General features: G+C 40.6%; 6 protein-coding genes and 1 non-coding gene across 13 annotated transcripts; 3 read left to right on the top strand and 4 right to left on the bottom strand.

Moving 5' to 3' along the window:
- Positions 1 to 751: 751 nt before the first annotated feature.
- LOC108605111 (probable dolichyl pyrophosphate Glc1Man9GlcNAc2 alpha-1,3-glucosyltransferase) lies at positions 752 to 2,541 on the bottom strand. The gene is made up of 4 exons (XM_017994673.1): positions 2,395 to 2,541; positions 1,415 to 2,338; positions 1,247 to 1,357; positions 752 to 1,190 (listed from the first exon to the last, which is right to left on the bottom strand). Exons 1-4 carry the CDS (start codon positions 2,460 to 2,462, stop codon positions 752 to 754), a joined length of 1,542 nt encoding a protein of 513 aa, XP_017850162.1. The 5' UTR covers positions 2,463 to 2,541.
- Positions 2,542 to 2,647: 106 nt separating this feature from the next.
- Positions 2,648 to 4,371, top strand: LOC108605149 (WD repeat-containing protein 18). The gene is made up of 3 exons (XM_017994723.2): positions 2,648 to 3,450; positions 3,514 to 3,922; positions 3,979 to 4,371. Exons 1-3 carry the CDS (start codon positions 2,683 to 2,685, stop codon positions 4,362 to 4,364), a joined length of 1,563 nt encoding a protein of 520 aa, XP_017850212.1. The 5' UTR covers positions 2,648 to 2,682; the 3' UTR covers positions 4,365 to 4,371.
- Positions 4,372 to 4,397: 26 nt separating this feature from the next.
- Positions 4,398 to 4,932, bottom strand: LOC108605192 (UPF0184 protein CG14818). The gene is made up of 2 exons (XM_017994784.2): positions 4,791 to 4,932; positions 4,398 to 4,736 (listed from the first exon to the last, which is right to left on the bottom strand). The coding sequence occupies exons 1-2, from the start codon at positions 4,867 to 4,869 to the stop codon at positions 4,489 to 4,491; spliced, it is 327 nt and encodes a 108-aa protein (XP_017850273.1). The 5' UTR covers positions 4,870 to 4,932; the 3' UTR covers positions 4,398 to 4,488.
- Positions 4,933 to 5,104: 172 nt separating this feature from the next.
- Positions 5,105 to 6,770, top strand: LOC108605181 (5-demethoxyubiquinone hydroxylase, mitochondrial). 3 transcript variants are annotated; one of them, XM_017994773.2, is made up of 3 exons: positions 5,105 to 5,144; positions 5,959 to 6,462; positions 6,524 to 6,770. In XM_017994773.2, exons 2-3 carry the CDS (start codon positions 5,977 to 5,979, stop codon positions 6,680 to 6,682), a joined length of 645 nt encoding a protein of 214 aa, XP_017850262.1. In that variant the 5' UTR covers positions 5,105 to 5,144; positions 5,959 to 5,976; the 3' UTR covers positions 6,683 to 6,770. The 3 variants fall into 3 exon arrangements, with proteins under 3 accessions (XP_017850262.1, XP_017850261.1, XP_017850260.1); XM_017994772.2 differs by lacking the exon at positions 5,105 to 5,144 and adding an exon at positions 5,295 to 5,377; XM_017994771.2 differs by lacking the exon at positions 5,105 to 5,144 and adding an exon at positions 5,716 to 5,771.
- LOC108605154 (protein shifted) lies at positions 5,371 to 13,298 on the bottom strand. 5 transcript variants are annotated; one of them, XM_017994732.2, is made up of 8 exons: positions 13,139 to 13,298; positions 8,098 to 8,489; positions 7,777 to 8,034; positions 7,513 to 7,656; positions 6,777 to 6,962; positions 5,802 to 5,897; positions 5,535 to 5,732; positions 5,371 to 5,476 (listed from the first exon to the last, which is right to left on the bottom strand). In XM_017994732.2, exons 2-8 carry the CDS (start codon positions 8,483 to 8,485, stop codon positions 5,454 to 5,456), a joined length of 1,293 nt encoding a protein of 430 aa, XP_017850221.1. In that variant the 5' UTR covers positions 8,486 to 8,489; positions 13,139 to 13,298; the 3' UTR covers positions 5,371 to 5,453. The 5 variants fall into 5 exon arrangements, with proteins under 5 accessions (XP_017850221.1, XP_017850219.1, XP_017850220.1 ...); XM_017994730.2 differs by having other exon boundaries at positions 7,462 to 7,656; XM_017994731.2 differs by having other exon boundaries at positions 6,777 to 6,974; positions 13,139 to 13,297.
- Positions 13,299 to 13,587: 289 nt separating this feature from the next.
- On the top strand, positions 13,588 to 13,660 carry Trnar-acg. Its single transcript has one exon. It is a non-coding gene; the product is annotated as a tRNA-Arg (tRNA).
- Positions 13,661 to 15,167: 1,507 nt separating this feature from the next.
- Positions 15,168 to 26,146, bottom strand: LOC108605195 (guanine nucleotide-releasing factor 2). The gene is made up of 15 exons (XM_017994789.1): positions 25,819 to 26,146; positions 23,791 to 24,408; positions 23,521 to 23,711; positions 22,150 to 22,300; positions 21,723 to 22,110; positions 21,481 to 21,662; positions 20,570 to 20,924; positions 20,330 to 20,511; positions 18,466 to 18,577; positions 17,766 to 18,409; positions 17,354 to 17,522; positions 16,768 to 17,292; positions 16,586 to 16,711; positions 16,399 to 16,530; positions 15,168 to 16,340 (listed from the first exon to the last, which is right to left on the bottom strand). The coding sequence occupies exons 1-15, from the start codon at positions 26,144 to 26,146 to the stop codon at positions 16,208 to 16,210; spliced, it is 4,236 nt and encodes a 1,411-aa protein (XP_017850278.1). The 3' UTR covers positions 15,168 to 16,207.

Below are 26,146 nucleotides of genomic sequence, written 5' to 3' on the forward strand. Positions count from 1 at the left end.
ATTGATTATTGGTCTGCACGGCAGCAACCAATGATTATTGAGATGCGCGGCAAAACCATAGATTATTGGTCTGCACGGCAGCAACCATTTCAACAACAACAGCAACCCCTACAACAACAACAACAACAACCACTACTACTACAACAACAACCATTATAACAACAACCACTACAACAACAACCATTACAACAACAACCATTACAACAACAACCACTACAACAACAACCACTACTACAACAACAACAACCATTACAAAAACAACCACTACAAAAACAACCATTACAACAACAGCAACAACAACCATTACAGCAACAACAACAAGAACAGCAACTACAACAACAACAGCTACTACTACTACTACAACAACTACACAAGATTTCTTTTTTTTTTTTTTTTTTAATTTGAAAATCATTTAATGGCAACGATTACTTCAGTTGTCGAATAAATCTTTCGCCTTTTACACAAGATTTCACAAAATAATTTCGTGGAAAAATTTGCAGGGGGTAGGTGGGTCGCAAAAAGTGGCCCCAATTTTTAATTAATCAATAATTTAATTGTTTTGTATTGGCTATTTTATTTTGAAAATTCAATATTTTTGGATTACGACATAATCACTGGACGAACTTCTTCGATCTGCATTCAAATTTTGAATGATTAGTGTTAAACATTAACAAACATTAACCATTCAAAATTTGAATGCAGACAAAATATATAAATAAAGAAAATTAAAAGAGGAATACATATTAATTATTTATTTGGTTTTAATTTTACGATTACTGCGTTTGCTTCGCTTTGGCGCAGCACTGCGCTTGGTCCAGCTGATGTCCAATGCATATACATAATAACGCACGAAGAAGTAGAGCACGCCCAGTGCGCAGTACACAGATGTGAGCAGCAGCGGCAAAAAGGGATAACGAATATGATAGCCCAACAGTCGGCTTATTATATGCTCATAGATTGGTATGGCTATAAATACTAGGAAATAAGCCCACTCGAGTGGGTGGAAATGTGGCGCAGTCTTATAGATGCGTTGCAATTGTCCATACAACATGGCCATGTATCCCAAGTAGAGCGTATAGCGTGGCACTAGTAGATCCACCTCAAAGAGCAGCGGAAAGAGCGAAAAGTATCCCGCTATGCCTAGAATATAGGCGTACTTGGCATCCTCCAATTTCAGCACTGTCAGCAGACTGTAAAGTAAATTTAATGTCATCATAATTCATAGAAAAGTTGAAAATAAACTTGCCACAAGGGTATTAGACACATGAGTATGGCCTTCTCATGGACATGCCAGCCAAACATGAAAGCGGAGCAGGCGCATAGCACAATAGCACGTAGAAATACCAAATGTGCTTTGCTGCAAAAATAAAAATATACTTTTGATGTACACAATTTGATTAAGCTACACACTTACTCTCTGGACTTGGTAAAATACAGCTTCAGCAAGATGGGCAGCATAGAGGCGAGTGTTAAGGCAAATGTCATCGCAGGTGTAATACGTGGCAAGACTAAATGCTCAACGTCTTGCACTAAACCGGAGGTGCTGGCAGCGCGAGGTGTAGCAGGCGTACGTCCTAGTATGCCCGCAGCTATCTTGTCGGCAGTGTTATATAGCGCCCATACATTGGGCGCCCAGTAGGCATGGGTTAGTCCACGCTTGAAGGGAAACAGACGTGACATTAGTTGCGGCAACTGTTGCCAGAATGGTCCGAATGACAGCACAAAGGGTGTAAGTCCTACAGCTAGCAGCCGCAGCATAGCTTGTGCCTTTTGCTGCAAACTGCGCTGCTCCAAGCAATAGAATCTCAGCAGATAGACCGCAAAAGCTGGCGCCATGTAAAGAAAGATGTGCTTGAAATTAAGCAGCGCAGCAAAGATAAATGCACTCCAGAGGTAACGTTTACGCAGTATAGCGCTTATGCTGAGCAACAGTAGACCAAAGAGAAAGCCATTGTACTGGAAGTGTATATGGTCCACAAAGATGAGTCCAACGTTGAATAACATTAGCATGCATCCTGCAATGTGTTGCTGCGTTGACTTTTGTACACCCAGTGCTGAGAGCGCGCAGCGCATGCCCAGCACATAGATGCCGTCCATGACTATAATTGATCCACGTTGGAAATACACTGTTGTTTGCGATTCATAGTTGAGGTTTTGCACAATAAGCATTTTGGGATCTACATATTTGGCCACTTGCGATAGCAGCCATTCAAAGTAAGCAAAGAATGGTGGATAGTCCAGTGTCCACTGGCTTGTGGTATCTATGTACCAGCGATTTAACGGAAGACTATGCGTTATGGCCAGCCAATTGCGATGCACTTCGAAATCCGTGGAGTAACTAAAATGAGGTGATCAATAATTGTGCCGGCCGGCATTTGCTATTTTCAGACTTACTAAGCTGGCATCAGCAGCACCTTGAATGCTGAGCTTATCCCCACCAGTTGCCAGAAGTAGCCACTCATTATTCTGCTATTATTTGGCCACGCATTTGAATTTGTTTATTTACTTTGTAAATTGCCTTCGGGCCTCGGCCACCTGTTATTTTTATCACAGCAGAAGTGTGACCACGCAATATAATTTTCTATACTCTTTATGTGAGACAGTACTTTTCGGTAACAATATATTTGGTGTGTACAGGCAACCCTGACATTTGTTTACAATCGCACGTGCATTCAAAAAGTCATGGAAGACATTGTGGAATCTTTGTTTATTAGCACATTGGACAATGAGCGTGCATCCTGCAACGTGCAGGACCTGCGCACAGGCACAGATCTGATGAGATACAAAGGGGGCGGTGCTATGCATCCACATAGCCTGCAAATGCTTGGCGGTCACTTTGTTATTGCGGCCAACAGCACAAAGCCGTTACTCCATGTTTGGCCCATCAATGGCCAGGAGCCAATGTCCAATATACGCTATGTGGTGCCGGGCAAAGTGAATGCTTTGGCCTTAACGCCAGATGGCAGCTTCTTGGTGGCCGGCATACAGGAGAACATATACGTGTGGCATCTTAACTCTGGTCGCTTGCTCAACACACTGTCTAGACATTTTCAGGCCATAACCTGTATTCGCTTCACCGACAACGGCGAGCACTTTGCCAGCGCTGGTAAAGATGGTGCCGTGCTGGTATGGAATCTAACACGTGCCACAGCACCCTTGGGCACAGGAGACAGTGAGGAGAATGCGCCATTTTATAGCTTCAACGATCATGGACTGGCTGTAACCGATGTCCACATTGGCCATGGTGGCATCAAAGCCTTCCTCTATAGCGTTTCCTTGGATCGCTGCTGCAAGGTCTATGATCTGAGCTCAGGCAATATGCTCTTGAGCGTTGTTTTTCCAGTTGCATTGCACAGTGTGATTGTCAACAAGCTGGAAACGGATGTCTATGTGGGCACCGCAGAGGGTCAAGTGCTAGTGTTTCATATGGATCGCGTGCCACGCATGAAGGTAATATCAAAGCTATATGGTATGACTTTATATAATAAGCCAAAATGTTTGTTTTCTGTATAGGAATACCATCTGGAAGAGCAGGATACTCAAGGCTTTATAAAACACACCAAAGGCACGGCTGTCACTTGCTTGGCGTTGTCAGCAAATGCAGATCAGCTAATATCTGGTGGCGAGGATAAACTAGTCTGCATCTGGGATATAAGCAGTCGTCAGTTAATTAAGAGCTTGCCACAAGTGGGCGCATTAAGCAACTTACATCTACGTCTCATTAACTCCGCTTTGTTCCATCCCGGACCGAAGCAGCCAAAGTTCTTCGCTGACAACTTAAAGCGCATGATTAGTCCACCAGATAACAATGATTGTATTGAGCTACTAATCACAGAGGAATACACAAAGAATCGTCCGGCTAAAAAATGGGATATTGATACCTACTATAATTTATATGACACTGTAACAGCTGCTCAGGAGGGTAAGTACCAAGTACCGTTAGTAGTCATACTTTAACTCAAAAATATATAATTACAGTTGCTGCTAATAACGATGATGATGATGTTGAGAATGAGGATATGGAAGACGCTGCTGCTGCAACTGTAAGCGATGAGGAAATGACGCCACTGGACAATGAAGAAAGTGAAGAAGAAGCTATTGTAGTGCCAGCCAAAAAACAACGTCAAAAGCCTAAGAAGAAGCCAGTCGCTGTTGAAAAGATTGTAGCTCCTGCTGCAGCTGTCAGCGATGAGGAAATGGCGCCACTAGACAAAGAAGAGAGTGCAGATGAAATTATTTTACCATTGTCCAAAAAACAACGTCAAAGGCGTAAAAAGAAGGCAGTAGCCGCTGCAAAGATTGCCAGCAAGCCAGAAACCAACAACAAATCCACACCGAAGGCACAGAAGGCTCGTCAGAGATAGATTCTTGTAGAATTTGTTAGTTAAATATTAATATCGTATAATGTGTTGTCAAAACAATAAATTTGTATAGAAACAAGTTTACTATACGTACAAAGAAAAAAAAATTGAACAATAAACTGCAGCTTCATTCTGGGCTTGGTTTGGGCGACTGTTCAGCCTCCACCTCCATTTGATTGTCGCCCTCCTGGTCATCCGTGTCCGTGTCAGTGTCATCGCTGGACGCACTGTCTTTTTCCTCAGCTAGCTGACGACGAATCTCACGATTGGAGTCCAAAAGCTCACGTATACGTGACAATATGTCGTCAGTTCGTTGTTCCACAGCGTCTAGTGCGCAGCTGAGTGCATCCAAGCTTTGATTAACGTCCTCCATTTCTGTCATGACATGTTGGTTAGCTTTATTTTTAGCTTTTGGACAATCATTTTTACCTTGTAGATCTTCCTCCTGTACGTTTGAGGTGCTCGCATCCCCGGAGGATGTTGGATCGTGGTTATTCCTTGGTGCCATCGTTATTATTGCTGGAAAAAACAACAAGGCGTCAGCTGACTTCTATTTAATTTAACAGATTCCGAGCATGTTAACAGAAAAATAATAACATTTACTGTTAAAACTGTGTTATTCGATAAGTAATCGATACACCTGTCAATTTAAGCTCGATATATGTTTAATCAGCCGGCTGTTGGCAAATAATAATAACATTGTACAATTGCCGATTGTGTTGCATAAATAAATAACTACGCAAATAAAATACAAACGCAGGCTAGGCACATACATATACATATGTAAGTAAATAACAGAACACGCTAAGAACTACGTAAAATTGTTGTTTATATTTTTTGTTTATTTACGCCATGTTAAATTACAAAAAAATTGTATCACAATAAGTATTATTTTTTTGTGTCCATTACATTTGAAATCGTATTTGTTGTTAGTGTTAGACGCCGGCCAACAACTTGGATTAAATTTTGTTACATTTATTGTTGTTGTTTCGTTTGCTTGTATGTATGTATGTGTGGTATGTATAAGTATGTATGTATTTATATTACATGTCACATGCTAGGTACTGTCGCTGTGGCGCCGCCTCTGAGCGCTCAATGTGCACGGCGTGAAGTGCCTAAAAAGACAAAAGTTGAACACAACAAAAACATTTAACTTCCAATCACGGAACTTACGACGTCGACAGTGACGACCTTGGTAACCATCATGGCACTTGCATTGCCTGTTGCTCAGACAATAGCCATTAGCACACTTGCAGATGGAACGCTGCTTGCGTCCGATTTCGCAGTGGTCGCCGCTCAGTCCATGTGGGCAGCGGCATTTGTTGTTGCCAATGCAACGACCGCCACTCTTGCAGGGTATCACACACTTGGCTATTCATATTCATACATATGTTGCATAAGTACATAAGGGTGAGAAATAAAACGTTGCGCACAACTTACAGAATTCACAGCGATAGCCATAGTATCCCTTTGGGCATTGGCATTTATCCTTTTGTATGCATTTGCCGCCATTCTCGCATTTATCCTTGCAAATACCTGCAGCGCATAGAGAGACAAAAGAGCAAAACATTAAACTAAAACTTCCAACTTGTTGCAGCTACACACACGTAACACAATGATGCTGCGCAGCACGTGTGCAACAAGAGGCAAACAACTGACGCGCATTTGCGTCAATCGCTACACCAGCAGCAGCAGCGGCGGCGGCCAGGCTGAGCAAAAACAGCAGCCACTGACTCCACGTGCCAGTGCCTTAACCGATGAGATTATACGCGTGGATCATGCTGGTGAACTGGGCGCAGATCGCATCTATGCTGGCCAAATGGCCATTCTGGGCAACGGTCCCATGGGCAAGACCATTGAGCATATGTGGGAGCAGGAGAAATGTCATCGCAAGCAGTTTGAGACCTTAATACAGCAACATCGTGTGCGACCCACCGTAATGACGCCCATTTGGAATGTGGCTGGCTTTGTTCTGGGCGCAGGCACTGCTCTAATGGGTGAAAAGGCAGCAATGGCCTGCACTGTGGCCGTCGAGACAGTCATTGTGGAGCACTATAACGATCAGCTGCGTCAGATAATGGATTCCCCCAATCCAGACAAGGTAAGCACAACCAATTATTATATGTGTGTGTGTCTACTAAAGCTGCCATTCACTTCAACAGGAGCTGTTGGCTACAATTACCAAGTTTCGCGATGAGGAGCAGGAGCATCATGATACGGGCATTGATTGCGGCGCTGAACAGGCGCCGTTCTACAAGGCCATGACGGAGGTTATCAAGTTTGGCTGTAAGACGGCCATAGCTATATCCAAGAAGATTTAAAATCAAGCCAGCTCTTGGTGCATGTGCGTGTGTGTGTGTAGCCTCTAAGCATTAAAGATACCGAAACTATTTTATTACAAAACGAAACACTTACCGCCCTCGCATTGGGTGCCTTGATAGCCATCGGGGCAGGTGCACACTGAGGGCGCTGTGCAGTTGCCGCCGTTGAGGCATTGTGGAAAACAGAATGCTGTCTCACAGTATTGGCCGGTATAGCCGACGTGGCACTTGCAAATGTGATCCTTGCAAAAACCGTTCTTGCCACATTTCGAGCTACATTCTGGATCGGGAGCTTAAGTTTTTTTAGTTTAGTTCGAACGTATCGTTTTGTTATAAATTTTATTCTTGATACACATAGTATATAGCATATGTATATGTATAATACAACAAAAAGAATGAGTGCGAAAGAGATAGTTGCAGCGTATAGGAGCAAGAAAGAGAAGGCTAAAGATTTGCATAGTTCTAAAACGTTGAAATTTGAAACATAAGCAAACTCTTTAGCCAAGTATAGATAGATAATGATATACTATGTGTGTATATTATAATACAATAAAAAATTGTTGAAATTTAAAGACAATAATAAGCATGTGCAACAATCAAATAAAGTCTGAGTACTCAGATTTATTTTATATACTTTTCAGTTGAGTAATATAAAATTCAAACTATAATTTCAACGATTTTGCTTTAACTGTAATGCACTTTTATGTATAGAGAGTGTGTGTGTGTGTGTGTGTTTTATAAAAGATATAAAGCATTTATTGACTTTTCGTATACACTACCTTGCAAAGTTGTTAGTGAAGTAGGGTTGGAAGCGTCTATATCATACACACCTCTATGTGCGCATTCCTTTTTGAAGTTCAGACGTATGGGTGTGCCATTTAACGGTTTATTGTGACGCGTCTGTATCTTGAGGCCCACATTGAATGAGGCCGTGCCCGAGCTGTTTCCGGTGCAGGGCAGGAATATGCTAAAGTCTAGCTTAGATAACATATTTACAAATGCAAAAAAAAAAAACAGACAGCAGCCAGACAAATTATTGCGCAATTAAAAAATGAACACAACCGCCTGCAAATTGGACAACGACTGTCACTTACTTTTCTCCTCCTGCGGTATGCGACCTCTTTTATTTATGGACAACGTTGGCGCCTTCAATATGCTCTCATCCATGGTCTCCAGTCGATCGAAATCATAGTTATACTTGCGTCTGCCCGATTTCCATGTAAAGTTCACATAGTTCACCTCAGACGGTATTACCAAATAGCTATAGACGGACGTATCGCGCATCTCGTTCAAGACACTGCCGTCTTGTATGGCATAGATGCGACCCGAGTAACCCGGCGAAAAGTAGAGAGCTGCAAATTAGCGTTCAAATTGTTAATTTATTTGTTGCTTTTGTGCTTATTGTTATTACTCACCGCTAAGCATTTTGAGCTGCTGCTCGTTTATCCACAGCGAGATGCCGTTCTCCTCATTGCGATTATGTCGATTATTATGATTGTTGTTGTTGTTGTGGTTTTGTTTTTTGCGTGCACCGCGCCTTGGTCCATGCGCTCCAGTTGCAATGCTGCTGTCGCTATCCCCAACGGTATCCAAGCCATCGTCAGCAGCATTGCTATGATTCTCCTCCGAGCTGGGCGACTCGCCTCGTCTATTATTGTTATTGTTATTATTGTGATTGTTGTTGTTGTTGTTGCGATTGTGATGCTGCTGCCTGCATTCGTGCTGGCCAATGCACAAAAGCGTCTGCACAATCAGCACCAGATAGAACCATGTGACAAAGCAACCCAATCTCTGCTGTGGCATATTTCTGGAAAGCAAAACAAAACCAAATGGAACGTGTGAGCAACAATAACAAACAGAACAGTTGCAAGCGCTGCATAGAGCAAAATTAAAATTGCAGCGAAGCGTTTCGATCGTTGGGGCGGTATTGACAATAACTCTGATTGCTTATCTAGGCCTTTATTTGCTTTGCCAAGCACTTTGCTTGGCCAAACACAAGGAGCGACACCATTGACTTGGCAAAGTAATGCCAGCTGCAATGCTTTTTATATACAAGTACAGTGAACACTCCATAAGTCGTAAATATCAAACTTTGACAAGCTCTAACTTAGCGTTATGACGTTAGTTTTTAGAGTTTTATGCCATTTTATACTCGTTCAAAGCAGCCCAAATAAACTGCATTTAAATTTTAAAAATCCAAGAAATTCAATTTTTTGACAAAATTTGTGATGTTTTCATTTTATTCACAATTTTAAACTTTGAGCAGCTATATCTCAGCCAAAAAAAATCGGACTGAAGAGTTCTCTAGCTTAATTTACTCATGAGAGTAATAATAAACAAATGCTTTTGTGTTTAATCAATGAAAAAATTATTTTGACTAAGTTATGGTAATAAGACCAAAGCTGCAGACTTATTTTTTTTTATTTTTTCGACTCTTGAGCACAGCTATAACTCTGGTCTTAAAAATCCGATGGAGTGCTTCATAGTCCTTAATGTTTGGTCTTGAACACAATTAAAATGTTATACTCAATGTATAACATAAAAATTATTTGGCGAAGTTATGAACAAAGTAGTAAACAAACAATAGAAATGTCTGTGAAATATCATTCTTTGATAAGCTGTAACTCGGCTAAATGACGTCAGATGTTAGAGTTTCAAACCTTTTTATACTCGTGAGAAGCAGCCTAACTGAACTGCATTTAAATTTGGAAAATCGATTTTTTTCGATTTTTTGAAAAAATTCATGATGGTCACATCACGAATTTTGTTAAAAATGGGCAAAAATCAAAAGTTGTAGAATCCAAAATGTAGTGATGCAACTTTATTTCTAGCATTATAACGAGCAAAAAACTGTAAAGCATTCAGCAGATCGGTTGATTTTTAGGCAAGTTATGGCTAAAAAACAAATGCTGTTTAATCCAATGTTTTGTTTAATTTCAAGCTTTGAAAAGCTACAAGTCAGCGTACAAAATTTTAACAAGGATGTGTTAAGCGTAGTTAGACTCATGAGGCGCTAAATAAACATTTTCTTTTTTATTTGATAGTTAATAAATTTTATTTGACAAAGTTATGGCGAAAAAGCCAATGCAGCCAACTTGCTTTTGTTTTTAATTTCAAACTTTGAGCAGCTGTAAATTAGCAAGCAACATTTTGATGCCAAAGTTTATGCATTTAAAGTAGCTAAAATACATAAAGTTACTAGCGTTGAGTTGAAGAATTTTTAGAATTAAACTCTCTGCAAAAGGTATTGCATAAAAAAATGCAATGGGCACACAATTGCTAATGGAAACTCCAGCAGCAGCAGCAGCAGTAGCAGTTTGCTCCGGTTGTGTCTGAGAGAGACGCAGAGGGGCAGAGTGAGAGCAAGAGCAAGAGCAGGTACAAAGTCGTTAGCACTTGGCGTGGTGTGAAGAGTTACCCAAGTTAACGAGGGGCCAGCGGTGGCAGTGGCAGTGGCAGTTGCAGCAGCAACAGCAGCGGCGACAACGACAGACAAGCCAGCAATTTAACATAATAAAAAAAAAAGCAGGCGAACAAGTGATCGGTTCAAGCCTGAACAGACTGCCCGACGTGCTAGACAGACAGACGGGCCACAAGACACTTGGCTGACTGGCCGGCAACAGCAGCAACAGCAGCAGCAGCAGCATCAGATACATATGTATGTGGTTGCATGAACGGAAGGAGAACGTCGTCTGCAGAGTTTGACGTTCAGGTCCGAGAAAACAAGTTAAGGTGTCTTAATAAGATCAAACATGGCGATTATGAGGAATTACTTGAAGATAATGACATACGGCTTTAGTTAAATACACACACACACACACAAAAAACAGACGCGCAGCAGCAATCACATATACGCATAAGGCCTGTGGCATGTCTATGCCATTATTGAGGTTATGTATGTGTTTTTATTGAGGTTATGTGCAGAGTCCCATTGGCAATTACATTGGCATGTCTCTTTAGCAATTATGCACTCAATTATGCACAATTAAGATACTCCAAAATTAATTGAAGCTAATTAATTTAAATCAATGTCAGCAGATCTTACGCGCTGACTCTTTCCCGGAATGGAAACAACGCAATTCCGAAGACGCAGATCGGGGCGCGCAAGCTATGGGGTGAGCTTGAGCAAGGTAACCTCAACAAATATATAGCACAAATTGTTTATTTTGATAAGCAGCTATGATTAGTTCATATATAGGTATAAATATATATAAATAAATGATCACGGGTTGCTCTAATGCGCACGCCTATTCGTCAGCGCTAAAATATTTCATATTGTTAACCCTAGAAATAAATATGAGCGCATTGTGTGTAAAATTAATAAGAGTATTATAAAAAATATATAGTTAATTAATATTTATATAAAAATATTTCTAAAAATTGCACCCAAGCTTAAATGTGAGCCCATTAACAAAAGCAGCTGCTCTTTTTTTTTTTGTATTATGCTGTTGTTCTTACAAAACAAATCGTATATTATTATAAACATATCAGTCGAGTCAAGTTGTAATATAACAAGAACACTCTCATGTTTTGACAATGGAGGCGTGCTCATGAATCAGGTGTCATTCAGCTAGAGAGGCACGTAATGAAGCTGTGAAACATCAATTGAGTTGTTCTTGTTGTTGCCACAATAGCTATGCACACGCACAAGTGTATGTGTGTGTGTGTGTGTGTGAGTACATAATTGGTTTGACAGCGACAACAGTGAAAAAAGGACAGATTAACATTTTAGCGTGAAACCGAAGAGCAGCAGCAGCAGCAACATCAACAGCAGCAGCAACAACAATAACAATAAGCAGCAACGGCAACAATTTGTTAGCTCTTTACGATTATTGCCTTTCTCACACCTTATTACCAAGAAAATAAAGCAGCGACAACTGCAGCACAACGTTGAAAATATATAGACACTACAAAAATCGTAAAAGGTAAAGCAAGAGAAGAAGCTGCTGCTGTTGGCTGCTGCTTGCTTTGATTGGGGCTACTAAATTGCACACACATACATATGCAAAAAGTTGAGTTAACAAGCTTGCATAGCATATGGCTATGGCTTTAAGCAATTGACTGGCTACCGATTAAAATGATGCTAAAGACAACAACAACAACAACACTAGTATTGAGTGCTTAATGAACACACACACACGTACACACACACACACACACACACACTTAAGCAAGGAGTGAAGCACACCTTTAGCAAATAATGCTGTGGACAAAGGCAGCTGCTGGGACTAGCTGAGCATAAATGAAGCTCAAATACCCTACAAAAAAAATATAAAATTTGCATAAAATAAAAGCAATTATTTGACTGCAGCTTTGTTTAACTTGGTGTATTTTTAATAGTCGTTACTGTTTTTTTTTTTTTAACTTGTTGCATACACACACAAAACGTCGGCAGCGCATGTCTCCAACTGGAGACTCAAGTGGCGTCGCTGCTGCAGCGCAGTCGCAAATAGCGAATGCGAGACAAGCAGGCTGGCAAAGACGAAAACCAAAAAAAAAACAGCAAGCCAGCCAGCCAGCCGGACAGACAGACAGACAGACGTTGGAGGTGGGAAACGAGGACGTAGACATAAGCAGCAGCAACAGTTGGATTTCTGATTTTGCCATTGTGTGTACACACACACATACAAACAAACATATATGTATGTATATATCAAGATCAAGCGCGGGGTGTAGAGTGTGGGGTGCACATCATGCCATTTGTTTGTCGTTGCGCGCTGCCTTTTCTGCTCACAGGAAGCATATTCAAGTGGTCAGGCAGCCAGCCGGCCGGCCGGCAGGGCCTGCGCTGTGGCCAGTCGAGTCCCAACATGGGGCAAGGTGTCTGTGCAGCGCAGTTTGTAGCCTGTGGCCTCTGGGTGCGACGTTGGACAATGACTTTCACGCCTTTCAAGCGCGCCAAAATGCAGACACACACACGTACACACACAAGCGCATATGTGTGTGTGTGTGTGTGTGCAACAAGTACAGACGGCGCAGGTCGAGGCCTCGGCTAAGATACACTGCAGCCACAAGATAAATGTGCAGAGCACTGCAAGAAATTTGTGTGCATAAAAAAAAACACAAGGAAAAACCCAAGCGCTGCTTTAAATAATTTATTAGGGGATCACTTAGTTCAAGCTCAGCTGATTAGTAAAAAGCTTGCCACACACTCACGCAAAAAACAACAAAAAAAATTAACGTATTTTTTATGCCGGCTACACTTTGCATTAGCAATTTTGTACAATAAGAACAACTAAATGCGAGCTGAAGCTGCTGCAGCCGAGCTTATCATCATTATTATCAACATGTTTTTTTATTAAAATCGATCGACAGGCAATTAACTAAATGATGCAGACAAGCGCTAAATTAATTGAACGAACAAGCGATTGATAGCGCTTGTTATATATATATGTATATATATTGGCAGCATTTTGTTAACAACATATGCCAAAATTATTAACACATTTCACTCACACAAATTTATTTAAAACACTTTACATTTGCTCAAACACAAACGCGTGCGTGAGAGCGAGAGTTGCTCTCGTTTTAAATTCGTTGCTTGCCGCTTTTTACCGCTAATTGAAATTCTATTTTGAAATATTTATTTTGTGCTGAGCTCTAACCGCGCGCACGTCCGTTCAAGCTGGCGAATGATAAGAGATTTACGCGTAATCGATTCAGCGCAGCAGGCAGTCGACAGTTTATCGCTGCGCAGCGCAATTTATTCGATAGGCGCGCCGATAAGTTTGTCTGTTTACCAGCACTGCTTGCATTTAAAGCGCGCAGTAAATTAATAACTTTTAGATTGCTTTTAAATGTAAGTTATGTTTACCATAACTTGCGCATTGGCATTTGTTTATAAACAATTGGCTAAAGTGTTGTGCACATTTATGTTTGGGCTTTTAGCCGTACGTGTAACTAACGGTCCTGTGGCGCAATGGATAACGCGTCTGACTACGGATCAGAAGATTCCAGGTTCGACTCCTGGCAGGATCGAGTTCACTTTTTTATTTATTTTATAAACAAACACACGCTTGCCGTTTCTTAAAGGAAAAATACATTTATTTTGTAGCTAGTTATCTTAAGAATAAATGTATAACATTTAGTTACAAATTACATTTACAATTGAAAATTGCTCTACTTGGGGGGTAAACGAAAGTACAAATATGTGACAATATACATAAATATTAAACTAAAGCATAGATTTAACAAAAAAAAAAAAAGAATAGGTTATGAAAAATAAAAAAATAATATATGTATATATATATATAGAGTGTTGTGTTGGTTATTAACTTTAGCTTACGCATCTAAAACGTTATGCATAATTTGTAATTTCTTTGAGTGTGTGTGTGTGTGTGTTGTGGGCTTGTAGACAATGTTCCAGAATATATAACATTAGAAATTACATACAAACATTTATATTGTGTATATTATATAATTAAAAAATGCTTGATTACTAAAAACTGGTAACTGATGGAAACACACATCAAAAATTGAATAATAGGCACATACAAAGCAATGACTAAATCCAGTTTTTATATATCATCTTATATATCAGAGTTACATACATTATGTATGTATATAGGTAATAGTAATAGAATTACATACCGCATACATACAGTACATCTTCGCATCATAGCATACATATATATATATATATAGTATATAGATTTAGGAAGATGGCTTTAAATTTTGATTCAATTTCAATGTGTACATTGGTAGTTTATATAACTATATATATAGTACAGTTACATACATACATACGTATATAGCATGTAAGTAGCATAGTTTTATGGATCGGTTGCAATTTGGTTTACTTTTTGCTCTAAAGTTTTTTTAGTTTCTAACAACTTTTTGTTTTATAAGCAATACATACAGTATATATATATTTATATATATGTAGTTTGATAAGATACATGAAATACTACTACATATATCCTAAAGACAGTCTTGTTTCTATGCACGTGTCTGTGTTGTGTGTGTGTGTGAGTGTGTGTGTGTCGCTTTACATGCATACATATGTAAACTAGCTTGGGGTACATATGTATAAAGCTCTAGATGTTACAATCGTATTTCTTTGTATACTGAATAAATGAAAAGTAGTTTCGAAAGTTTAAACAAATAGTTCTCTTTTGTATGTATGCAAGTATTAGAGTGTGTGTGTGTGTGTGTGTGTGTGTGTGTGTGAAATCGCATAAGATTTGCAGATGAAGTGTTTTTGTATATATATAATATAGTATATGCTCATCAAGTTGCTGCTTAGCTTAACTAATGTACACGTTTATATAGTTCGCTTGCTTTATAGTTCGCTTTATATATAATAGATATATATATATATGTATATATATTTGTGTATATATCATTTTTCAAAATTAAGCACCCACCCACCACTTTTGTAAAGTATTAATTTCAACGGAATTTCTAACTGTATATATGTATATGTATATAACTATATATCAATCATTTTTTTTTTTTGTTGTAAATAAATATTTTTTAGTTGGCTATACGCATAAAAGCAATTTGTATTTTTTTTTTTTGTAACTTTAAAAGTTGATTCGTTAAATCGAGTTGTATGCTGAATGCCAAATCATTTAGAACTCTTACAATCATTAATATAATTAGGGTTTGTTTTTAAATAACACTTGATTGTTGTTGGCTTGGTTTGGTTTTGGTTTAATGGCTATAATCCCTATACATATAGTAAACTCTAGGTTGTGCGTACACAGTCATAAGAAGTTGTTCATTTATCGAATGCGAGGCGGAGGTAAAATAGCGGTTTACGGAGAGTTTTCTTTTTTCATTTAGCATTGTTATACAATAAAAACTAATTTCAATATAACTTAGCTTGCTTGACTGACTGACTGGCACAACCCGAGAGCCCCGAAAGTAAATTGGTAATTGGTAATTGGTAAGTGAGAAGCAACAACAATTTACACGAAAAAGATTAAAAGCAAAAAATCACTGTAGATTCGACAGACTTTTAGAGAGAGGGGGGTGTGTGTGTGTATGTGTGTGAAGTGTAACATTAGTTTACAATTGTTTTGTTTTTTTTACTTAGATTTGGTGTCTCTAGTTGATTGTATACGTTAGAATTTGCTTTTTGTTCATTAACGCTTAATGATTAAACACATAAACACGGCTATATATGCTATATGATACGCTTTCCCCACAGGATTCGATTTACATTTATAATAAATAACATAAAAATAAACATAAACGTTGTGCAAATTCGTTGTTAATACAGTTTTTTCATTACATTACATTACATTTTGGGGAGAAAGTATAGCGCGTTTGTTGTTCTAATCTAATCTATATATTGCAGACAGTGGAAGTAAAACCGTTACATTAACTACTACTTAATGTTCGTTAGGTAGGTAGTTTCACATATATATATATATATAGTTCGCACAAACTTGAACTACTTGATTACGTAAATAGTTTTGTTTTTAAGGTACATATATACTGCTGCGCTATGGCTATATACAGACTATATAGAACGCTATATATAGACATAGTGTTGTTGTTGTTGTTGTTGCACGTAGTTTAATAGTTGGGCTGACGCTTGCCACGCGGCTTGATGCGCTCCGATATTTGCCACATTTCCTCCTCGCCCATGAAATCCTTAAAGTTATCAAAGAAGCCAATGATGCGCTCGTTGCGTCGAAATGGATAAGCGCTGTAATTCCAAGTGCATTAAATTAATTGTTGTCATTATGCTAAGCAGCAGTACTTGCCATTTCTTAAAACGTTTCATATTCACTATGATGTTGTATTGCTGCCAGCGCTTTGAGAAATTGATGACGCCCTTGGACACATAATCCTGATTGCCCACATGCACGAATGTCAAATCTTGCAGCACAAGACCGCTGTAGAAAGCAAATGTTAAGCTATAAACTGTGTACGTTAGTTCCAGCCACTTACATGTAGGGTATACAGGGCGGATTGGTTTCGGCCAGCGCCTGGCGATAAGCACGAAAGCTGGAGCTGGAATCAATAAGCGCACAAAAGCCGCGCACCTCCTCCGTAGTGCCCTTTTGCCATTCCAATCTGCAAATAGCCTAGTTAGCAATACAATTTTAGATGTAAAACTTTGTGCGCAGCACCTGCGTATGGGTCCCGAGTCCAGCGCGGAGAGCAGCGCCAAGTAGCTATTGTAGTTGTTCATTTTGCGCAAGTGTTTCATTATTTTAATAAACTTATTCACATGCTTTTCACGCTCCTTGGTGTCGTGCAGACGCAGAATCTTCGAGCGCGCCCAAAAGCTCATTTTGTTAAAGTGCTCGGTGAACTTGTTGAGATTGGGTGACTTCTCCTCGCACTGATCTTTGGCAAATAATAATACTTCGGGTATTTCAATTTTCATAAACAGCTCCGCATCCAGCAGCGTCATTTGCTCAGCAATTTCCAATGACTTAAGATCGAGCAGACTAAGCTGAGCAGTTCCTGTGCTGCTGCTGCTGGGGCCCAACTCGGGCATGTAGGCGCAGCTGCGCTGATCCTTAAAGAGCGTAACCTTTTCCACAAACTTGTTGCGCAGCAGCTTGGCCAAATACAATTGGCCCGAACACACAAGCTGATAGACAAATTCGACCAGCAGGCTGAGCAGCTGATTGGTTAAATCCGTTGAGCTGTAAGGACAAGCAAACAAATAGTAAACTAAGTAGTAAAAGGTTTTCGCAGGCAACTTACGTTAAGTCGTTGACCACGCGCACCAGCAGCGAGAAGGTCTCCTTGGCTGCCTTCTGCTTCTGATCGTGCACCTGACAGAAGAAGTATGTATAGCGATGGGTCAGCTTCTCGATCACATCGATGGGCTGTATGAAGGTGCGAAAGGTGGTGATGAACGCCTCGCTGAATGCTGCATGAACAAAATGTATAACAGATGATTTTTTTGTAACTTGATTACTACTACTACTACTATTAGTACTAATGTGTGTGTGTGTGTGAGTGCGTGTGTGATTATGACTATGACTATGACTATGTTGTGTGTTATGTTTGTGGCGCTTGGCACCTTTGCGCTTAAGCATATTTTTGTTTTTTGTTTGCTGTTGCTGTTGTGTATTGTGTTGTTGCTGTTGCTGTTGCTTGTATTGCTGCCTACCATTGTCGGCGACCTTTTGCACACGACTTGCGTGCACAATTAATGCATCGATATAGCCGCCTTTGACCTCGGGTCCATCTTCTTCGCGCTTCTTGAGTATTAAATATGGCGTTATGTCAATCTCTTCCAGCATATTTGGCAGCTGATTTGCAGGCTCCTCTTGCTCCTCCTCCTCCTCCTCCTCCAACTCTTCATCGTCGTCTAGCAGTTGCAGCTGCTGCAGCATGCGCTGCTCCTCCTCCTCTTGCTCCAGCAGTGGCGCTGCCTCTGCCGCTTGCTGCTCCACATTTGCGCACTCCAGCAACAGCTTGGGCGAGCTAGCCGGTTTGGCATTGTCGCTGGGCAGCTCATGACAAAAGAATACATTGCCATTGCCAGTGGCGCCGCCGCCGCTTGCAGCTTCCTCCGTCGCACTTGCGCCTTGCTGCTCGCTGCTCGTCTGCGCATCGCTCAGCTCCTCGCTTACAGTTTGCATGCGATGCTGTCTAAGCTCCACATCGCCCAACATTGACTTGGGACTAGCTGGTGGTGTTGCTCCTGCTCCCGCTCCTGCTGTCGATGGCTTGCGCTGTTTGTAATTCTTTGGCGGCAACGCTGGCGGCGTCTCCAGCTCCGGCGACAGCTGCTTGCTGACACTCATAATGCTGCTTAAGTAATAATATAATTAAAATGTGACTTTGTTTCAATTTGTTGCACTTACTTCATCGTCTGACTATGCGACATATTGCGGCTTATGTTGTAGGCGTGCATCGTATGTCGATGTTGCTCCACCGAATGCGAATTTGCTGAGCAGATCTCCATATAAGCCAAGACTATATAAAAAAAAATCAAGTAAATTAAATGCGCTCAAGTTTATAAATTAAAACAAAAGAGTGTAACGTGTGTGCAGCTTTTGTTTTAAATTGTTTAGGTAGCCTCCGAGTTAAAAGTAAGCCGCTTTGTACAAACAACAATAAAACAATAACAAATAACAACACAACAAATACAACAAATTTTTGGTATAAAAAACAAAACACAAGAGCTGCTGGTCCAAAAAGTTTTTGCTTTAAGCCAAAGCATTTGCAATTTGCATACACGTTCCATACTAAGGGAATATTTCAAGCATCCTCAAGCATAGCTTATATATATATCTATATAAATCTATATATATATATATATGTATCTATTAAAATAACCAGCAGTTGAAGCACCCAAAGTTGCTATTTTAAGACGTTTAATTTTAAGACGTTTCAAATTCGATGATTTCAATTCGTCGTTGAAAAAAATTAACGAATTGTGGAGCTCTGGACATACCCCAGCAATGACTAACGGTTTATTTAATTAAAACTATATCTATTAAAATAATTAGCTATAAGGCGAAGTCAAACTTGCTGCGTTTTATTTCGATTTGAAAGCAAATTCGATGATTTCAATTCGTCGTTGGAAGAAATTAACGAATTGTGGAGTTGGGAACTGCTGCCTCATTCTGCTACAGATCTGAACATATTGAAAATATGTCTCTGGGGAAAACAAAATTTACTGCAATGCAGAATTACAATGAGAAACTGAGGCCTATGACCCCCTCATAAGAGATGATAGACCCCGCTAGACTAAATCTATTAAGCTATACAAAGACTATATTGAATAAATTTATGCTACTAATTGAATTGAAGGCTGTAAGAATTTTAGAGAACTTCCAGATTCATAAGTTAAAAAGCCTAAGCAAGCGCTTAGAATTGAAATAGATTTAAGTTTAGGCATATGCGAAATATTTTAGAGAATTTGAGAACTAGAGCAACTAGTATTTGAACGAATTGCAGAAAATTGCATAAGTTAAAAGCTTGAAATAGACTCGAGAATTTGGAAGCGGAATGGAATTTGATGCCAAATGGAAAGCATATGCAAATAGAAGAAACTTTTGCATTAGCGAAACGAAAACGAAATACACATGTTATGTATATATATATATATATATATATATGTATATATGTATGTATGTGTATGTGTAAGGGTAAGTAGAATTAACAACAGTTGGTTGTGAATAGAGGCAGAGATAGGATTGGCTGGCTGGCTGGCTGGCTGGTTGCAACTTACCCGAGAATGCCACACTCTGAAACACTAGATGTTGATTGGAACGATAATTTAGATGGGTTAGAGTTTTACGTACAACAATTTGGCAAGGTTTATATTTTGTTTTCTGTACATTTGCGTTAGAGCGCGTGCTATAAAAATCAAAATACGAAAATTGTTTTTGCTAACCAAAATGTAAAACGAAAAATGAGCGATGATTGTAGTTGTAGTTGTTGTTGTTTGTAGCTGTTGTTGTTGTTGTAGTTGTTGTGTGTGATGAATGTTCTGCTTTTGTTTTAAAACATTTATATGTACACATGTGTGTGTGTGTGTGAAATGAGCGATATAAAAACAAATGACAGATGCACACACAGCAAAGAACTTACCGCTGGGCTAAGCCTAGCGTAAATTACATGCACACACACAGACACAGACACACAACAATGCGTTGAAAGAAATATAAAGAAAGAAAAAAGTGTATAAATAAATGTGCACAGCTGACTGGCAACACTTACTGTGCTTCTTCTTCATTGGCAGCGGCGGCGGCTTGTCGGTCAAATGCCGCTCAAATGCGCTGCTGCAGCTGCTGGGCAGGCGCGCGCTACGCGGCGGCTCAATGAGGCTATGATGCTTCGATTGCCACTGATGCAGCTGCTGGCTCGACATATGTTGCTGCTGCCGCAGCTCAGCGAGCTCACTAAAGCGTAGAAGAGCATTAATATTGCATACGAAAATTGTTTATAATAAATAATTACAAGCTGCTGTCGTCTAGCTCATCCAGATCGAGTCCCAGTCGGGCAGCGCGTTGCTGCTGTTGCGTCTTTGGTGGCAAAGCAGGCGCCAGTTCTGTTGTCAGCTGCTTTGCATGTGATTCACTTGCTGTGCTTGTTGTTGTTGTTGTTGTAGTTTGTTGTCGCTGCTGATAGTCGCTGCTGCTGCTGCTGCATTTGCTTGTTGCTGTTGCTGTTGCTGTTACTGTTGTCTCGCTTATGCCAAAGGCAAGCTCCGAGTTGCTGCTGGAGGATTTGGTTGAGGATTGCACACTGTGCTCCGATGAACGCTTCGATACGCTTTGCGTTGAGGTGCGAAACGAAGTCATTGAGACGAAACCTTAAAGCAAGCAAATAATATAATTAAAAAACAATTGTAATGCATAAAAAAATTAACAACTACATAAGCGTATACATAAAAAACAATAACAATAGTGTGCTAGTTTTTTTTTTAGAAAGAAAATTGTAGCTCCTGCTGCTTTATAAAAAACTATAGCATACTTATGTGTGCAACATTTGGAATTGAAACAAAATCAAGCGCAAGCTACGAATTTAAGCAAATTAAACAACATTTTGATACAAAACAAAACAATGCACATAGCGCCAAACTAAAGCAATATATAGAAAATAGCCTTAATTGTGTACCAGATTCATTTGAGTGACGATTGCTAGTGAGCGCAGCGGCCGCTTTGCGCAGCTCCGTATTGGCCTCAGCGCTTGTGGCAGCTGCAACAGCAACAGGCAAATTAGTTGCTGCGCTGGCTGCAGCTGCTGTTTCCATGCTGTTGGCAGCCACAGCTTGAGCTGGAGCAGCAGCCTCTGCTGGCGTCTCTGCTGGACGCAAAAGTAAATTTATAAAGAGAGTGGCTTAGATTAAACGTTAGTTAGTCACTCACTGTAGCTGATGAGCTTGTCCAAATCCTCGTCCAGCTGCTTGCGCAGCATTATGGGCTTCTTAGGTGGCGGCGGCTGCAGCTGCAGCTGCGTCGGCTGCTCCTCCTCATCGCGTGAATGATTCAAAGCCGAATCGAATGAGCATTGACTGTTTTCATCCGGCGAACGCGAACGCACCGAGAGACTGCAGAAGAGTTAGAAGAGTTAGTAACAAATTAACTAGCGCAGCTGCTGCTTAGCTCACCGATCTACGCCATAGTTAAGCAGCGATGTATTCGAGCTGCAGTCCAGATCCGAGTTGATGCTTATGTTATGCGATTGCGCATAGGGAAATGCAACGACGCTCTGGTTGGCAGCGATGGCTGCAAATTGCGCTGACTGTGCCGCTGGCGTTGCCGTTGGCTGACTGCGACGCTTGGGCGGCAACGGCGGCGGATTGCTGGCGCGATTCGGCAGCGGCGGCTTTGGCGGCGGACTGGTGTCCCGCAAAATGCTCTCCGTGCTATGTGAGCCGCGTATGGGGTGACTATCGTTCCCTTGCCCCATCAGTATGTCGCGCTCCTTGGGCGTCAGCGCTATGTCCGGCAGCGAAGTGCGTTGCGCCACCAGCGCTGCTGCTGCTGCGGCCACAGCTGCTGCCGCCGCATCCGAGCTGCGCAAACTTGCCACACTGCCCCCAGCTGGACTGCCCGCTACAGTGGCAACAGTTACGGCGCCCATTATGTCGGCGGCAGCGCCAATGCCGCAGAGACCGCCAGCGCTATAGCGAAACGCCGACTGATCCTGCTCCTTGAGCTTGCCCTGCGCCAAGGTAACCAAGTTCTGCAATTGGGCATAACAAACAATGAATTAAATATAAACAATATATCGAAACGTATGTAGTTCCAATCAAAGCAATAAGTTCAGCAGTTCAGTTCGGTTGGTGAACAAACTAAGCAGCAATAGTTAAAGTTCAATAGTCAGTTCGACTTTTGCTCAGTTATTAACTAAAAAAAGTTGCTCAGTTGTTCAATTATTCAGTTGCTCAGCTATTCACTCGTCAGTTGTTCATATGTCTGTTGTTCAGTAGTTCAGTTGTTCATTTGTTTAGTTGCTCAAGTGTTCAGTAGTCTGTTGCTCAGTTGTTCTGTCCTCAGTAGTTCAAGTGATCAGTTGTTCACTCGTCAGTTCAGTTGTTCACTTGCTTAGAAGTTCACTTGCTCAGTTGTTCTGTCGTCAATTATTCAATTGCTCAGCTGTTCACTTGCTCTGTTGTTCAGTTGCTCAGAAGTCTCTTGATCAGTTGTTCACTTCCTCATTTGTTCAGTAGTCTGTTGTTCACTTGCTGAACTGTTCAGTGTTCATTCGTCAGTTGTTCACTTGTTGAGTCTGTTGCTCAGTTAGTTATTCAATTTTTCAGTCGTTCAGCAGTCTCTTGTTCAGTTGTTCACTAGTCAGTTGTTCAATTGCTCAGTTGTTCTGAAGTCTGTTGTTAAATCTGTTGACTTGCTCAGTTGCTCACTCGCAATTGTTCAATTGTTGTTCAGTAGTCTGTTGTTCAGTTGTTCACTTGATCATTTGTTGACTTGTTCTGTCGTCAGTTGTTAAAGAGATCAGAGATCAGTTTAGTAGTGCAGTTGCTCACTTGTTCAGTTGTTTAGTTGCTCAGTAGCTCAGAAGTCTATTGTTGACTTGCTCAGTTGTTTGGTTACTCAGTTGTTCACTCGTCAGTGATTCACTTGCTCAATTGTTCAGTGGTCTGTTGTTCAGTTGTTTAATTGTTCAGTTGTTCACTTGCTCAGTCGTCAGTTGTTCAGTAGTCGGTTGTTGACTTGTTTAGTTGCTCAGTTGTTCACTCGTCAGTTGTTCAACTGCTCAGTTGCTCATAAGTCTATTGCTCAGTTGTTTAGTTGCTCAGTTGTGTTCAGTTGTTCAGTTCGTCAGCTCTTCAGTTGCATTATCTTCGCCATATAGCATATTGCAATTGATTTTTATTTACTTAGCAACAAACCGAATGAACTTGCAACTGAACACTAAACCGGAAACGTAGCCCAAAAACTTACGCGCACTGCATCCTCGAGCAGATCGATAACCTCACGCACATTCTCGTTGCTGAGCGAGGCGCATTCGCCGCTCTTCTCGCTCAGCATGACCTCGTCGCAGAGTTTGATGAGCTTGCCCAGCGACTGATACACTTGCTGTGTGGCGCAGCTCATTATGGCACTGTTCTCGTTTAGCGTATACGACTGTATGACTGTGCGGCGAAAGAGAAAGCAAATGAATTAGAGCGAGATACATAGCTGCTTGCTGATTTTCGTTTGTTGTGAACTTACCCGAGTACATGCTGGCAATGGTCTCCAGAATGACGGTGCCGTTGCCTGGCAGCACTTCGAGCTTCTTCTTGAGTATGACATCGCGGAAATGCTTGAGAGCATTCGATATGTCCTTGACATGCGTCTCGAGCGTTTGCGTGGAGCGCTGCACTTCCTCATTGCTTGGCGGCGGCTTGTGGCCGTGCTTATTGCTGCGCGGACTGTGCGGGGAATGGGAGCGCCCCAGCGTGTTGTTGGTGGTGCGCATCAGTGAGATTTTCTCAATTAGATCGTCCTTGAAGCTGCGTGCACGTCGCGCCAATTTGGTGCCCTTCAGGCTGTTCTTATGCCCCGATGAGCCAGTGGCGCCGCCACTAGTTGGAGGTGCTGGCGGCACAACTGCGGCAACACCAACGCCAGTTCCTGCTCCAGCTGCTGCTCCAAGTCGTGTGTTGTATTGTTGCTGCTGCTGCTGCGGTGTTGTTGCTGCTTGTGGCGGCGGCGGAGTGGAGCCGGAGCTGCTGCTGTGACCGGCGTAGATGCTGCTATTGATGCTGTTGTTGCTGCTGCTGTTGCAGCCACCGCCAACGCCAACCGCTGAGCAATTGCTCGGCGTGGATGGAGAACTGATGCTGCCGTCTGCAAAGCGAAAAGCGCAAAGCGAGTTTAGTTCTAGTTCTAAAATTCAATCTTTTGTTTATACAATGACGTAAATCATTTTATATATAGCTATATAATTTGGCAATAACTCAATTTTGACTTTCGCTTAATATATATATATATATATTGCCTATATATGTTGAGTCATAAAACATGCAAAAAATAATGTTTGCTTTAACTTGTATGTGGCAAAGACCTTCACGTTGTAATGGCGGTTCAATATATCTATAATCATTGATGGTGTGCTATTAGTATTTTTGATAATAAATCAGATATCCTATATATATATAGGTGATAATATACTCTTATATTATATCTATTTATTGTATGTAAATATGTACAGTCTTGTAGGAATATTGCCATGCAATGATATCGTCCACTGAAGTTGTCTTGATATTCTACATTGTTTTTTCTTTATTAGTAATATTGAACTGACTCTATTTATTGTAAACGTAAAAGTTCTATTTATATTAATTATTAAAAGAACTATAAATTCAAGAAGTTCGAATATAATGCAAAACGCTTTGGAAATTTAGTATTAAAGATTATGATTAACAAATTTTATATTCTTATACTTTTGGAAATATTGAGGCGAGTACGTATATTTTTAATGCAGCTATTCACAATCAATTGTTACCCCCAGGGTCTGAAACACTTTGATCTCTTAATTATAAGCAAATAGCTTTAATATTATAATTTATTTAAGCGCATCTTAAACTGATATATTCTATATTAAATTTTAATATATTTTTTTTCAGTTTATAATACTTTGTACTTGTAAAGGGCAAATCGATGTTTAACGTACTTAAGTATGGCTGAAATAAAGAAGAAGGCGCTTGAAATACTCAAAATAACTTTAGCGATTATGGCATATTAATACAAACTTTTGATGCAAATATGCTTAATGTGCATAATGTATGTTATAATAGTTCATAGATAGTGATTTATTATATAAATGATTATTTATATGCACAAACGAGCAATATTTGCAATAATTAAATCAAATATATTGCTGATGCAAGGTCTTTATGGAGCTGGCAATTGAAAAACGAAATGAAATTGGCCAACAAATTGAGGTCAATATGCCTCACTATCGCCTGCAGTGCGACGATGTAATTGTAGATTGAAATTAGGTAATGCAATCGTATGTGACATGGACAAACAAAGAAACGTAATGTAAGAACGCGAAGAAATCTGATGAGAGAAATGAAACAACAAATGACTCACATGCAAAAAAGAAGGGTTTTAATACTGCCGGGTATACCATATGACGCCAAATAATTGTTTAACTAAGAGGATGGACTGAGGAGAGTCGAGGCGCACGGCGAGAGGTGCTGGGCTGGGCTATGGGGGCTGTGTGGATGTAAAGGTGGGTTGGCTTTCACTTACAGCGCACCACATTCTTGACCGCCGCGTGCGTCGACAAAGGCGTTGACAGCGATGTGGTTGATAATGCCAAACGTGGCAATTTTTTATATTTACAACGACGCTGGAATTTCATGTTATGCAGCGTGTATTTGTTGTTGTTGTTGTTGTTGCTGCTGTTGTTGTTGTTATCTAGCGGCAACCATAATGATGATTGCTGCTCATCAGCCACATGTTGCTGCTGCTGCTGCTGCTCATCGTTCGCTTGTTGTTGCTGTACATTATACGAATAGAAATGCCAGCGTTCGGCTAGCGCGCAGTCGCTTAAGAAAGATTCATCAAATTGCGGCAT

This window comes from Drosophila busckii, chromosome X, assembly GCF_011750605.1.
Source record: "Drosophila busckii strain San Diego stock center, stock number 13000-0081.31 chromosome X, ASM1175060v1, whole genome shotgun sequence".
In the NCBI taxonomy this organism is placed as follows: Eukaryota; Metazoa; Arthropoda; class Insecta; order Diptera; family Drosophilidae; genus Drosophila; species Drosophila busckii.